This window comes from Ursus maritimus, unplaced genomic scaffold (assembly GCF_017311325.1).
Source record: "Ursus maritimus isolate PB19 unplaced genomic scaffold, ASM1731132v1 scaffold_13, whole genome shotgun sequence".
NCBI lineage: Eukaryota > Metazoa > Chordata > Mammalia > Carnivora > Ursidae > Ursus > Ursus maritimus.
In genome coordinates, this window is record NW_024423675.1 from 33,966,122 (window position 1) to 33,981,841 (window position 15,720).

At 41.5% G+C, this 15,720-nt stretch overlaps 1 protein-coding gene across 3 annotated transcripts; it reads left to right on the forward strand.

Moving 5' to 3' along the window:
* Positions 1–809: 809 nt before the first annotated feature.
* Positions 810–10,869, forward strand: HEY2 (hes related family bHLH transcription factor with YRPW motif 2). Of its 3 annotated transcripts, none has more exons than XM_040627774.1 (5): positions 810–1,029; positions 2,972–3,050; positions 3,183–3,266; positions 5,542–5,623; positions 10,045–10,869. In XM_040627774.1, exons 1-5 carry the CDS (start codon positions 947–949, stop codon positions 10,728–10,730), a joined length of 1,014 nt encoding a protein of 337 aa, XP_040483708.1. In that variant the 5' UTR covers positions 810–946; the 3' UTR covers positions 10,731–10,869. The 3 variants fall into 3 exon arrangements, with proteins under 3 accessions (XP_040483708.1, XP_040483709.1, XP_040483710.1); XM_040627775.1 differs by lacking the exon at positions 810–1,029 and adding an exon at positions 1,319–1,491; XM_040627776.1 differs by lacking the exon at positions 810–1,029 and adding an exon at positions 1,501–2,182.
* Positions 10,870–15,720: the final 4,851 nt, after the last annotated feature.

Consider the following 15,720-nt stretch of genomic DNA (forward strand, 5'->3'; position numbering starts at 1 on the left):
CACAGCTCCTGTGGCCAAATGGAAATAACTGATTTAGAGCAAATCGAACGTCACATGGTAGCCAAGCTCAGACCCTCCGACAGCCAGCGGTTAAGTACCTGGTCGGGGCAACTCACGTCCTTATCTGTCCACAGCCCAGAGGCCACGGAAGCAGCCTCGGGAGTTGCCAGGGAGAAAAGCAACTTTGATTTAAGGTTTTCAAAAACCCCAGAGGGCAAATGTGGCCCTCAGGGTCAGCCAGTCAGCAGTTTTGGTCCAGACAAGGGACAGCCGAGTGGGGCGGTTCGGTTAAGCCACGGCGCCTCCCAAAGTCACTACACGCTCGCTCACACTCAGCCACGCGCTTGGGGTTATTCTTTAAACACAAGACAGAAACTTCACCGTCAGACTGTGGGGGGTGAGGAGGAGGGCCGAAACCCGAGGTCAGGAGCCCGCCCCTCTACGGCCCTCCCCCGCCGCTCCCGCGCCCACGTCCGCGTGCTGCCCTAGCTGGAGTTATCAACCTCGCGCTCACGCTCGCTGCTGCCTCTCCCGCCCGTGCGCTGCTCCCGGGCCCTAGGTGCGCGGCCGCGTTCCCACGCCTCGGCAGTAAGCTCGCCGCAAGCATTGGCGAGCGCGGCCCCGCCCCTCCGCCCCAGCCAACCGCAGGCCACGCCGACCCCGAGGAGGCGGAACCCGGCGGGGCGGCGGGGGCCGGCGCGCGGGAGGCGGGCGAGGTGGCCCCGCCCGCGCGGAGGGGCGTGGCCGGCGCCGGTTCTTGCGGCCGAGCCCTGCAGCGGCGTGGGAAAGAGCCGCGAGGAGCCGACCGCGCCGCCGGGGAAGCCGCGCCTTCCCGGGCCGAGAGAGGGAGGGAGGAAGGGAGGAGGCAGGCAGGCAGGGAGGGCGCTGCGCCCTGCTCTGCGTCGGCGGCTCGGGCTGGGCTGTGCCCCGCGCGGTCTTGGCCGCGATGAAGCGCCCTTGCGAGGAGACGACCTCCGAGAGCGACATGGACGAGACCATCGACGTGGGGAGCGAGAACAATTACTCGGGGTGAGCGCGGGCTCGACGGGAACTTCCCGGAGCCCGAGGCGTGGGGGAGCTTTGTGCGCGAGCGGCTCTTTGGAAATCCCGAGGCTCCTCTCCCCGGCATCCTAACGGAGTGGGGAAAGTTTTGCCCGAGAAACTTTGAGCGGTGGGCGCTCACGGAGCGTGCGTTGGGGTGGGGCGGGGGAATGTCGGTTTTCACGCCAGGGGTGGGGCGGAGAGGAAGGGGGACGCGACTGAAACACAGCGCAGGAGTTGGCGAGGGAGGGTCCCCGGCTGTCAGCATTGGGCGCGCGGACCAGCAGGAGCTGGCGACGGTCGACGCCCCCGCCACTGAAACTGTGGGAGCACTTTCAGGATGGGCCGGGCGAAGGGAGAAACAGATTAATATTTTTTTTATTTTTCAAGAGACTAAAAAGATGACTTGGCTTTTGGAGAAATTAAAGCAATTTGCAATTTCAAGGCTAAGTAAGTTGAGCTTTCCAGGTTGACTATGTGTGAGTGGGCTGAGGGGAGAGTGAGTGACAGACTTAAAGATCGTTTCGGGCGTAGATCATCTCTTTGACTGCTTGTTCTTAAGTCTGGAAAAGATCGGGGTCGTGATCACAGAAGCCAGACCTCCACTTTCCAGTGACAGAGGGAGATTACCGAGGCATTTTAATGTCAAGGCGGGTCAAATGATAATTGCTTCTAATTGGCATCCCCACAAGCTCCTTAATTATTTATCTGCAGCTGTCACTCAAAGAGCAAAATTCTTCCTACCTTTGGAAAACTGGTTTTCTTTCCACATCGTTATTCTAATAAGGACAAACCAAAGCGTGAAATCAGCAACAGCGGAGATATTTACGTGAAACGTTGTTTGCGAAGGATCTTTTAATTATTAAAGTGTGCGTCATCTTAAAAAATGAGATCTGAAAAACAGAAAAAGTCATGTGAAAGGCGAAACCAGTTGGGATGGAGTGGGACTGAGGGAGACAGTTAATTCAGAAATAAGATCCAGAAGTGAGAAGGTGAGGTAATAAGAACCTGGTGTGTGCAACAGTCCTAAAATGAAAGAGAACAAATAACAGGAACCTGGAGAATTCGAGAACATAAAGAAGCATAGTATCCATGAATTATGAAGAGAAACATGTACAAACTAGAAAGGATGACAAAAGCTGTAAGTGACAAAATAATGATTTGATTGAACTTTCAGTATAAAATATCTTTTCATTATTAAACTCGAGATGGATTGCAGCTCCTAGAGGTTTAAGCTAAGGAGATACCTACAGTTTTACTTTCAAAGTAAAACGTTTACCTAGCAGTTGATTAATTTCTCTATCAGTGGCATATTTAATTTGGGTCGTTCTTTTGGAAGATTAGTATACAAAACATTAGTATACATTTGTCATTTTTTTCCTGTTGTGAGATATGACTAATTGAAGTTTTGAAATAGTAAGATAACTTGTGTTTATTTTGGAGATTGCATCTAGGGACAATAGTTTGACATGTGATGACTGTCTATCTGTTTGATAGTGGTGCTAAACATGGCCTTTATTTCAAAATAGCTTTGCTTTGTTTAGTGTGTCTGACCGCAGGTTGGAGGAGGGATGCTATTAGAGATTAGTTGATTTTTAAGAAATTTTTATGAGTGGAACTAGGAAGTACTAGTAACTAACTTCTCACTCTGCTCGTAAGTTTTTCACTGCAAGGCTTAAAAGTTTAAGGATGTTTTTACAAATGGATTTGGCATCTGAATGACTTGTTAATAAAGCTGGGGAGGGCATGATTCTTACCTGAAAAGAGATATAAGGACTGAAAACAAAGTATGTTAAAAGTAAGAATTAAGAATAAAATAACACAGACCTGAACTGTGCAATCACTCAATATTTAATGGGTGCCATGAAGTACCCAAAGGAAACCATTGTTATGTTAATGCAGCACCTGACATACTGTTCCTATTTCATAGGCAAAGTACTAGCTCTGTGATTAGATCAAATTCCCCAACAACAACATCTCAGATTATGGCAAGAAAGAAAAGGAGAGGGGTATGTGATTTTTTTTCTTTTTATTTCATGTAATCCAGCCTAATGTGTAACAGTTGTATTCTTCCATTAAGAGTGATTTTATCATTTGTGCATTCATAAACTTGTGTTGTTGTTCTGCTTCCTTTGAGATAGATAATAGAGAAAAGGCGTCGAGATCGGATAAATAATAGTTTATCTGAGTTGAGACGACTGGTGCCAACTGCTTTTGAAAAACAAGTAAGCTACCCTTACCCCTGACCACCCCACCAAAAGGTTCAAAAAATCTGATTCTCTCATCTGGGAATGTGAGTTCTTGTTAAAGCTCATTAAAATAATGGTGTATGTGCCCTGATCTGGCACAGAGCAGCCATTTCAATAAAATGCTTTGTTGTGGCAAAACTATTAAAAACATAATCCATCATGAAGTTGAAAAACATTTCCATTCTTCAGCTTATTTTTCCCTTAAGGGTAACAGTGTTCATGCTTTCTCTGTTCTTTCTATGAAGACCGGTAGTGGTTTTGTTTAAAACTGAGCTGTATGTCGTACTCTTTTAAAAAAATATATCTTGTGAAATTTCATTTTTGTGTCAAACGGTTAAAAAAAAATGCTTTTTATTTTAAAAGTAACCAAAGTCCAGGAAGTAAAATCTCTAGCTCTATTTCCTAAATGATAATACTAATAAAACTTTTTTTACCAAATCACTTGGTTTCATTTTTAATCCTTGGATTAATAGAATGGTGTTCTATTTGGGGCATCTTTTTGGAAGTTTGGTAAAAATAGAACTAGCCATAAATTACCTTTTTCAGAATTGAAGGTATTCCTTTACCAAAAAAAAAGACTTTTGCACACTTAGAAAAGGAAGAAGCCAAATGTTTAAATCTTCCTTTGTCATTTTGGAAAAGTTTTGTATCTCTTGCCACAATGGCTAATGGCACAGATTTCGAAGAGCATCTTTCAAACAATATAGCATCGTATGCTATTGAAAATACTTTCGATTTAATTCAAACAGGGTATAGGGCAGCAGTTGTTTGTTTATTTCATTTCGTTGTTTACTTCATGAACCACAAACATACAGCAAGCCCTACAAAGCCCTTGGAAATTATCCAGTAACTGCAATTTTGTGATTTGTCACTTTCACTGAAACTGCTGTACATCTTCATGGAAATATTGAAAATTGACAGAAGTACAAGATGTAATATGCTCTTGATTGTATATTTTTGAGAGAAAAAAGGTACCTATATGCTGAAACTGTCTTTGGTAAACTAAATGTAATGTGGAAATTGTAGTTTTGATTAGTAACATTTTTAATGACAATAGGCTGAAAATGAAAATATCAGTAATCCGCGTTTTCACTTTGAGTACTGAAATGCCTGCAGTTATGAAAAACAGTCAGTTTGGTGATTTTTCCCCCCTTAGTTTGTTAGGTTTTTTTCCTTAAATGTTGACTTAAAACAAACCTTAAAAGCAAACCTCAGTTGTTTGGCAGTTAGTTACCATAAACACAGGCTTTCCCATTTGCCAAGCTTGGCTACCAACCCTGGTGAGCTGGCCCTGTCACAGTATGATTAGAAGAGTGTTCTTTCTAGCAGTTTAAATAACTCTGGCACTCTCACCAGGTACAGGGTGCTGATAATTTTCACAAAACAAGTAGAGCATAGGAACCTGAAAAAAACTTCAGTTCCCTCTTCAAAAAGACATACTGATTTAATTATTTAGCTTTTCCAGGAAACTAGAAGCCACCCACAGTTCTCTGAGGCAGTTCAAGGTGGCACATTTGTATTTTGGTTGGTTTCCAGAGGTCGCCTTATTTTAAAAGTAGGACATATAAATATATTTCCAGGATATTTTATTAAGACCTATTTTAAAGGGTTCAAATATCTTCAAGCATTTCTGATGCTTCCTAGTTAGGTAGTAAATTGTGTTTCCTTGTTTATGATCTTGGAATTCACAGTGACACCTGCTGGTAATTTGGGGGAAAAAAACAAAACAAAAACCTTCAAAGTCTTCCCTTTTTTTTTTTTTTTTTTTGTTTCTGCTTACCAGGGGTGTGCCTTAAAGATTTATTAGAACTTTTTATTTTTGAAAGCCCTAATTTGCTAAGATCCTGTCTCCTTCTCCGTCAGAGTGGGATTCAGCTGATGTAGAACTACTGCATCATACAAGACTATTGGCTGTCCCATAATGAAAGACGGGGTAGAGAGTGGATGCGAGGCTTGAGAGTTTTGCACTTATAATTGTTTTAGTGGAGTGGTCTTAGGAATATAATTATTCTTCTGATTAAAAAATTATTTGTTATGCCTTTTAGTCTTTAAAAGATAAATTGGCAAATATCTGTCATTAGGTGTGACACAATCATTGTTTACATGTAAAGTTTGCAAAGAACTCAGATGTTTCTGTGGAAAAAAATTAAACTTAGAATTTTCTAGTGAGGAGGAAAATTGAAAATCCAGTGTAAAATGTTCCAAATCAGTTTCCATAGAGCTTCTAAGACGTTATTATTTGTTTTTGCAGGGATCTGCAAAGTTAGAGAAAGCCGAAATACTACAAATGACAGTAGATCATTTGAAGATGCTTCAGGCAACTGGGGGTAAAGGTAAGTAGTTGACTTCATTTTTATCCCCTTTCCACCTCTCTCTTTTCATTTTTACCTCTAAGATTATAGGAAAGTCATAGTTGAACAGTTCTTTAACAAGCTGAGATAGGAGGTCCCAGATTAAAGCTGTGGAAATCAATGCTAATGGCAGGATTGAACTCGTGGGAAAGAACTTCTGGAACAAAAGAGGCACTTGACCCTGGGCTTGTGTTTGCTTTCATAATACTGTGGGAGTAAAGCTTCATTCACAGCAGCCTGGTCAGAGATTTGTTTGGGACCTCAGGAGCACACGCTGGAATCTGTACAGAAAAACAAAACAAACACACGAACATCCAAACGTAAACAGGAGGTTAAAGGCAATCTTTTTCTCTTCTTTCCCTTCCCCCCAATCCTCCCCATTAAATCAAGGCTAGGACTCAACATAATGCAGCCATTCCAAAGGAAATGACTTTAGGATTATTTTCACTATTTTCAGATTTTGGTTGATCTTGGGTTTAGACCAGACAGAATATTTGAAGTATAGATTGTGACTCTCTGTACTGAAAACTATTAATGGAGCAGAGTCTTTCTTGCAGAGAGCAAACAGGAACAGGTACCCTAGGCCCAGTGCCCTGGAGAGATGTCTTCTGTACTAGATAGTAATTTAGGAAAGAATCACCAGAGGTCAGAGATGGACCCTCATGTCATGTCAGAAATAGACTTGAGATCCTGAAAGCTGTAATATTCGTTCAGATTTCATGATCCCTCTTCTCACACATTACTCAGACTTGCTTTTGCCCTTTTTTATCCTTTTCACCCTTCAAGCAGGACTTCGCTATTCTCCTTCACCAAGAGTGTTTTGTCATTTAATATATTTGACAACTGGGTAGAGAGGCTACCACCACAAGGGGCTAAATGCTGCCCTCCGCCCTGGAGTCTTCTCTGCTCAGCATTAGCCTTTCATTACATAGTATCACAGTTTACCCTAGATCAGAGCAGGGGCAAGGCATTGGAGGGAAATAGCCCTTTACCAATTGCTATGGAAGTACTTCAGTATTTAACTCCAGTATGGCCATACTGCCGAGGACCTGTGGAACATCAGCCCTGGCCTTCTCTGTCTTTTACCTGTGTTGGGGGAGGAGTGTTGCGGGGAATCACTGTAAAGAGAAGCCCCCATGGTTTGACTTAATCTCAGTTGCACCTTCTCTAGAAACCATCCTGAATGGGTATGGAATTGTGATTTCTAATCATTAAAATGTAACCCTCAGCATAGGATGCAAAAACTCTTACATAATAGAGAAGAGAACTGGATGAAATCGTAGAAACCAGTGATCCAGCCCAGCTTGACCATTGCCTCGCCTTTAACCCAAGACAGAAGTGCTCTGCAGCACTGTGAGGCCCGCACAAGCATTCTGAGCTCTCAAGCCCCTCCAGCCCCGTGATTTTAATTCTGCACCTGCCACCCCAGGATAGTAGGAGACTGGTTGAGTTGGTGATGGTGCATGAACAGCAGTTTGATAGCTCTGCCTCCCTTGGTGGTGTTCACCACAAGGCTAAGAATTCTTATCAGGGTTTCAAATATTTGGCAATGGCTATACTTTTAAAGAGTAATATTGTTCTTACGCCTTATTATAAAATCTAAGTTCCATTCTTGGTTGCTATTCTTGGCTACCTGAACAGTCCTAAAATTCATCCCAGAATAGTTTATGAACAGATATTTCCAAGCAAGCTCCATACAAGTCGCCTGACTGCCAAGTCATTGGAGAGGTCATCCCACAGGAGAAAGTATGGGCCTTGAAGAGGAGGGGCTGGCAATGTGGGCTTACATCATCCAAGACTCACACTGCTGTGGGGGCCTCACAGCGTAGTGGTGAAGGACATAGACTCTGCAGTTGGATTGCCTGGTTTCGAATCCTAGCTCTGCCATATATTAGCTCTGTGACCTTGGGTAAACTACTAACCCCCTCTGAGCCCCAGTTTCCTCATCTGTAAAATGAGGACAGTGATAGTGTCTACCTCACAAGGTTGTTGTGAGTTTATTCACTTAAAGCCATTCAGCAGTGATGGCACAGAGGAAGTGATATGGAACCATGTGCTTTTATTACTGGCCCAAGATTATTCCTAGGGGACAGCTGTTCATCATCATCGCCCTTTGCATTTAGCAATAGAATAGGAATTACACAATTTATATTCCTTAATACACAACAGAGAACTCAGCCATATATAACAACATATAGCTGGCAAACCACAAATTTCAGTCACTCTGTGCCCACTCATGAAAATTCTTGGAAGCCCCTGAGGTTCCAGTTCTGCTGGTCCATTCTTTACAGTCTGCCTTGGTATTGCAATGACTTCTAGAGAGAATTTAGTAGAGTAACCTAAATTTCTAGATCCCTCTGCATTTCTGGACTCTGTCTTCTGTTGATTACATCCCTCCTTCTCTCATGAAAATTAGAAGCCTAAAAAGCCTGACAAAGAACCCTGAGGTTTCTCATGTAAAATCTTTCTATGAAGGGGCGCCTGGGTGGCACAGCGGTTAATCGTCTGCCTTCGGCTCAGGGCGTGATCCCGGTGTTACCGGATCGAGTCCCACATCAGGCTCTTCCGCTATGAGCCTGCTTCTTCCTCTCCCACTCCCCCTGCTTGTGTTCCCTCTCTCGCTGGCTGTCTCTCTCTGTCGAATAAATAAATAAAATCTTTGAAAAAAAAAAAAAATCTTTCTATGGAGGCGTCTTCTTCAGGAAGAGCTTTCCCTCTAAATCCCAAGGACTTTGTTGCTATCTAAGCTGAAGTCCTAGGATGATAACTATTTTTGTTGCTTATCTTCCATATTTCATGATATTCTCTTATATCAGCTTTGTGCTATTATTGTTACTGTTTTAATGGTATATATTTTTGCCCCAAATGTCTTGTTGGGACTTCCAAATTTCTGTTGATATTCTAGCTTTAGGAGTTTGAATATTGTGACTTCTATTTTCCAAAGTGCTTTGATTACACAATAAGATGGTTTAATTTTTAGTAGATGATAAATGAAACAGGTAATACTTTGATCTACAGAAACATGAAAAAAATAATATAGTAAATGCCTTAGGTAAAAATAACTTTGAATGTAATATTTCTCATTTATGTATACCCATATCTCAAAACTGAGTAAATTTTTAATTTGAAAATTGCTAAAAAAAAAAGTTGCAAATGAGAAAGAATCTGAAAAGGATACATTTTTTTTTTAAGATTTTATTTATTTATTTGACAGAGAGAGAGACAGCCAGCGAGAGAGGGAACACAAGCAGGGGGAGTGGGAGAGGAAGAAGCAGGCTCCCAGTGGAGGAGCCTGATGTGGGGCTGGATCCCAGGACTCTGGGATCACCCCCTGAGCTGAAGGCAGACGCTTAACAACTGAGCTACCCAGGTGCCCCTGAAAAGGATACATTTGTACACATTAGAGATCATTCATTCAAAGTGGTAACATTTCCCCAAATGTCTGATTATTATTCTACCCAAAATTTGCACTGCTAATAATGATACATTACTATTTTTTATCTAATGTACTATATTTGGATAAAAAGGGATTCTCATAAATGTGACCCAGCTCCAGCCATATTTATGGTTGTAACCTTAGGTGGGGGGGGTGGTACATGTATATACACTGAAAAATTAACACACATTTTTTTTCTTGAGCGGATGCCAGGAGAATGTAAGCTAACCAGTGAAGGAAATATATCTTTCAATTTCGGGAAAGCAAGGAGTTATAGTAATCTCATATCAGTAAAGCAGCCTTATATTGCCTGATAGAAAAATAAGATCTTCAAATTAGTAAGCCCCACATTTTTTTAAAAAATTTTGTTTTTATCGAATTTTTTCATACAATTTGCTAAAAAAAAAATAAAACTAGAGTCAAGAAGTATTTATGAATTTATTAAGAGATTCTAGCACATTTTTAAAGAAAGTCCTCAAGCTGCTAAGATGCATTTCATATCTCTTACAAATGCCAAGACTGGGGATGTTTCAGATAAATCCTTTAATCTCCACCACATGTGACAGAGACAGAGACTGAAAACTCTGTACTACCGTGAAAAAGTTTACTAGGGAATTTCAGTAACCCACAGTAGAAAACGAGAGGACGCCCCCCCCACCTTGTTTTTTTAATGGAAGTATTTGAAACAGTGATGTTCTTAATTTTTTCCCCACTGTGAGATTTGGTTGCAAGAACCACTGTAGTATATAGCATTGCGAGTGCTGTCACACATGTGAATTGCCAAGTACACTTTCTCCTGCAAAAATGAGCACGAGGCAGAACTGGCAGCATTTTCAGAAAGGGTCGTCATTCTCCTTGAATCTTCCGAAGGACAGAGGGCGGCACAGGTGGTGGTTACTCACAGTCACCGCACCGTTTTCTCTCGCTCCCCCTCTCCCGGCCCCCCTCTGCTCCGGCCCCCTCTTAGGCTACTTCGACGCACACGCTCTCGCCATGGACTTCATGAGCATTGGCTTCCGGGAGTGCCTAACAGAAGTGGCGCGGTACCTGAGCTCCGTGGAGGGCCTGGACTCCTCCGACCCCCTGCGGGTGCGACTGGTCTCTCATCTCAGCACGTGCGCCTCGCAGCGGGAGGCGGCGGCCATGACGTCCTCTCTGGCCCACCACCACCACCCCCTGCACCCGCACCACTGGGCGGCAGCCTTCCACCACCTCCCCGCGGCCCTGCTCCAACCCAACGGACTCCACGCCTCCGAGTCCACGCCTTGTCGCCTCTCCAGCGCTTCGGAAGGGCCTCCCGCCCACGGCTCCGCCCTCCTCACGGCCACGTTCGCCCACGCCGACTCTGCCCTTCGGATGCCGTCCACCGGCAGCGTCGCCCCCTGCGTGCCGCCTCTCTCCACCTCCCTCTTGTCCCTCTCCGCCACTGTCCACGCGGCCGCGGCCGCAGCCACCGCCGCGGCGCACAGCTTCCCTCTGTCCTTCGCGGGGGCCTTCCCCATGCTCCCCCCTAACGCAGCTGCAGCCGTGGCAGCCGCCACAGCCATCAGCCCGCCCTTAACCATGTCAGCCACGTCCAGCCCGCAGCAGACGAGCGGTGGAACAAACAGTAAACCTTACCGACCCTGGGGGACAGAAGTGGGAGCTTTTTAAGTTTTCATTGAACTTGTTGCAATAGTAACTGAATGTCCTTCGTTTCAGAGTCAGCTTAAACCTTGCACCCTGCAAGTAGCCATACAGATGTCTGCAGATCCACAAAGGAACAATAAAGCTATTTGAGACACAAACCTCACAAGTGGAAATGTGGTATTATCTTTTTTCTCTTGTTTTGTTTAAGGCAGCTTGGTAACTGACATCAGCAACTTCTGAAAACTTCACACTTGTTTTCATTTAGAAGCTTCCTGGAAAATCTATGGACTGTGCCATCCAGCAGTGCATCAGTATGTCTGAATTGGGGAAGGAAAAAAAAAAAGCCCTGACTGGATTCTCTTGAAACTAGATGGAAAAAAATATTCGTGTTTCATAAGTGCCTGAACTAGTAAAGTTTTCTTCTGAATATATAACATTGCACAAGTAAAGAGGAGCGTAGAGGTTAGGTTAAGAAAGGAAAGGGACAGAAGTCTTACATTAGGCTTCAGACATTTTAATAAAGTGCCAGAGAAGAGTGCTCTGTTGAAACCAACAGGTTTTTATTGGCCAAAAGGATTGCTGAAAATAATTTTCAAGTTGAAAGACCTAGTTTTATCTTAGTTTGCTTTCTTTGTACAGGCTTGCCTGCCCACTGGTGACATTTAGCAATGCATTGGTGTAGGCAGTTATTCCATCAGTGCTCAGATTAACAACCATTCCTGCCCTGCCTGTAAGCCCCCAGGCACTTTCTTCATGGCTCAAAATATGGAGCTGCTTTATGCAAACCAAGCGTTTATATAGAGAGTGCGCCTAAAAGCAGTTGCCTACTGTGTGCCCACCAGAAGCTATTTGATTCATGCCAGCTTGAAAATTCTCCAGTTTGTAAAAGTTTAGGTTAATTTATTGTTTCATTTGGACTATTTTTACATATTTATCCTCTTCATTTTGTCCTGATAATGTGTAATATCTATTCTTGTCACCCTTTGGGAAAAGTTGCATTTCTGGAGGTGATGAGACAGGGAGAGAGCATTGGGAAGAGAAAAGCCACGATTTTTAAATGCTCTTTGTCAAGCTCATGATTGCGTTTGATCCCAAATCAAGGTGAATGTATGCAATGGGATGTACATAAATTATTTTTGTTCATGCCTAGACTAGTGTTACATAATGGTGTTTTTCTTTTGGTTTTTTTTTTTATTTTGTTTAATGACAAAATAATCTCTTAATACATTGAAATTGAGCACATGAGATCTTATGTTTGAAAGATAAAGACACAGCATGTATTATTATGCACTTCATTTCTCTGCTGTGTGGAGAAAGCAATAAACATTATGAGAATGTTAAACATTATGCAAAATTATACTTTCTGAATATTCGTTTTAAAATTATTGTACCCAGTCTTTTTTGCATTACTTTGTAACCTTTTTCTATGCAAAAGTCTACATATCACTAATTAAATGAAGTCCTTTTTGACTATTTTTATGTGAGATGAGTTGTTTGCAGAATGGAAAGTTGACGTGCATTTCAAGCAAGGCCTTCCTTCACTAACCGTTTAAGCCGTGGCTTTTCTTTTTCTCTTTCAGAGTCATTTAATATAATTCACAGCTTGCCTGAAAATAACATTTATCTGAGCTTGTAAATCAATTAAGCATAGGCGGGTATGACATTATTTGGAGACAGGAACTGATCAGTTTCCTCTGCCTTTTATTGTTAACCATGGTTCTTGGAAAAGTGCAAATACAAGAACTCCAAATAATAGCAAACTGAACCTAGAATAATAAGCTAGAATGTGTCATACATTTTGTAAAACATTTGTAGAGGGTTTTTAAAACATCACATGCATACGTAATAAGCATATATATGCTTCCTGATGATAAACCCTCTGTACCTACCTCAATGAAACCTTGTTTTGATGCTGTAGAAATTATGCACATATCTCTCCTTCTTCAATGAAGCCTAGAAGAGATTATTTCAGTTCCTGAAGCTATTGGGCCAAACATAAGGAAAAAATAAAAAAAGAATGTTTTTATCCTTATCAGTTATGCTCACAGTTAAAGGAAAAATTACGAGGTTTCTTACATTATTTTAGTTTTGAAAAGTTAAGTATATAGGTTTTCTAATTTTTGTCTATAAGTGGGTAAAAAAATAAGCAAAAACAGTTCACTTTGTTCCTCCTGTCTGTAAGTTCTGTGGTTATTGTATCTTCAATTAGCTCTGATGGAATTAGGTAGTAAATAAGAAAATGAATTTAGTAGTATTTGAAGTTTGCTTTTTAATCATGGTTTGTGGACAATAGGCATAGAAACAATTCTTATTTTAAGATCTAATAGCTGATTCTGTGCCTGTTGTAATGTCAGCATTTAAAGAATTTCTTTTCCTTTTTTGGAATGTAAACCATTTTAGAGATCAGGAATTTTTATTTTTAATTTTGATTAAATATTTTAAGATAAATCTTTCTTCCTTCTTTCCTCCCTTTCTTGTCCTTTTTGTTTTTTCCTTATATTTTTCCTTCTCACATATGGGTTGTTATTTTTCCAATTAAATGATTAAAATATTTGCAAAACAACTTGCCACAGAGTTGTTAAGGGTTTTCATAGTTCTTAAAGATAATTGTTGTCCGTAATTTTGGTCATGTGAAGTTAATTGTTTCTTGGTAAATGTTTCATGTCATCACCTATTAACATCACGTTTCACTGTTAAAAAACAAAATGCAACTAGGTAAATTTAAAGATAAATTGGCTTTATTCAACAATTCATGAATTGGGCAGCATCCCCATCTAGCAAATGGAAAGGAGCTGGAAGAAGCCATACAAAATGGAAGGCTTTTATAGGCAGAAGGGGGCTGAAAAAGGAAGTTTGTAACAAAGAGTGGATTGTTTCAGGCAAGGTCACCTTCCTGTGGGGGAGGAGGGGGGGTCTGTCATGCAGATGACCTCACTGGTACTGATCGGTTAATTCCAGATTGACTGATTAAAGGTCACTGGTTAAAGGTCACTGCAGTTTGGTTAGATATTAAGCCTTGGTTTGTTGATGTGGGGCTTGCACAAGTGACTCCATTTGGACCCGTTGTTTCTTTTTAACAAGTGTTTCCCATCTCTGATCCAATGTTTTGTGAAAGTGGTGTCCCACCTTTAGGTGTGGTTAATTTTCATGTTTGCTCCCAAGATAGAAAAACAATTGTTTTTATGGTCCAAGGGGAAAAGAACTTTTAAAGTTTAATTTATTGGTGGCTTTTATTTATGCCAAAGTTAGTCCCAAAATTAACTCAAGGGATTTTTGGTAGGATAAGAGGAAAAAAGTGACATTTTTAGAAATTTCGTTTTCCCCAAATGTTAAAAGCTATATGCATGCCTAATGTTAAAAAACAATTAAAGGAAACAATTTAGCTGATACAAACAAACTTTAATACTTCATGAAGCAGTCTCTTTTTGGAGAACTGCAAAATGGGCAGAAAGCAGGGATATTTTATAGGATAAAGAATAAAGAACAAGGAAGAGAAAAAATAGAAAATATCTGATTGGCAAGGTTACACAATCAACCTTGTTTAGGGTGAGAAGTCTCAGAGTTGGCTTGGCATTGGGGGATTGGCTAACTGGATATACTGCATTTCTGGTCAAGTGGAACATTTATAGGGACTCAAAAGTTATCTAAAGTTCCATTTGCTGATGTAGGACCTGGGCAGAACTGGCTCCATCTTGAGCCTAGAAGTGTATTTCAATGCAAATTAAAACACAGTTCTGTATTTCGCATCAGTGAGCCAGAAGGTCTTCATTGAGTATGATTGTGCCCAGCACTGTGTGTACATGGTAAGTTTCAAATGGCACATAGCACATGCAAATGTGCTTCAATAGCCTGACAGTAATAGGTATGGCTGTCACTCTAGCTGTGCCATGAGAGTGAGGGTTTCTGAGAACGAGTTGGAGAGGCTTGTTGGTCTCTTTGGGAACTTTTGCTATTACAACTGTGGTAATCCTATCATTTGAACAAAGCTGAGGGACTTTTAAAGTAAGTTGAAACATAAAAAAGGCCAAATATTAACTAGAGTGAATGCTCTGATGATCCACATGTACATATGTGTCATGAATCCTAAGGAAGCCTTTTGGATCATCTTCTTTATATAATCAACTTGTTCCTTTTCCAAGCATTACATGAATTCAAAGTAAGAGTGATCCACTTAGGTCATCATCACAAAGCAATTTCCTTAAGTGTAAGACTCCATCAGTTGCAAGGTAAGATATACTATTGGTTTGAGGTCCATTTTTAACGAAAAGAACCACCACAATGGAACATTACCCATTGATAATAAGACATCCCAATTTCCAGAGTGTAAAAACGGGGGGGGGGGGGGGGGGGGACTTTGGTACATCTTGAATCTGAGGCAATACTGTAATATAATAACATACTTAAATGCAATTTAAAAATCCATGGCTATGGGGCGTCTGGGTGGCTCAGTTGGCTAAGCGTCTCCCTTTGGTCCAGGTCATGAACCCGAGGTCCTGGGATGGAGCCTTGTGTCGGGTTCCCTGCTCGGCAGGAGGCCTGTTTCTCCCTCACCCTCTGCCTGCAGCTCCCCCTGCTTGTGCTCTCTCTCTGTCAAATAAATACATAAAAAAAAAAAAAAAAAAAAAAAAACCATGGCTAGAGCTGTAGAGAGATTAAAAATGTGGCTGACTTAGCTTACTTTAAAAATATCTCATCAGGATAGGGTCCTAGTCAAATTATGAATCTGGATTGACTTTGTAAGCTTAATGATCTAAAGATAGATATATTTTTGAAGCTTTTCATGTTTTTATTGCCCAATGGGACTGTTCCCAGTTCTGCGTTTTACTGAGGAATGGAGTTTGACTTCCCCTTGTAATTCTTTTAAGATCTAAGCAATAACTAAGGTGGTGAATATTTCAGCAACTAAAACAAAGCACTACAGCAAATATGACATCATAAACTGTGACTATAGCTCAAATGCTTTGGAAGGATAAGTCTTTGAACTCAGATGGGAGAATTTAAAAAGAAAAAGAGC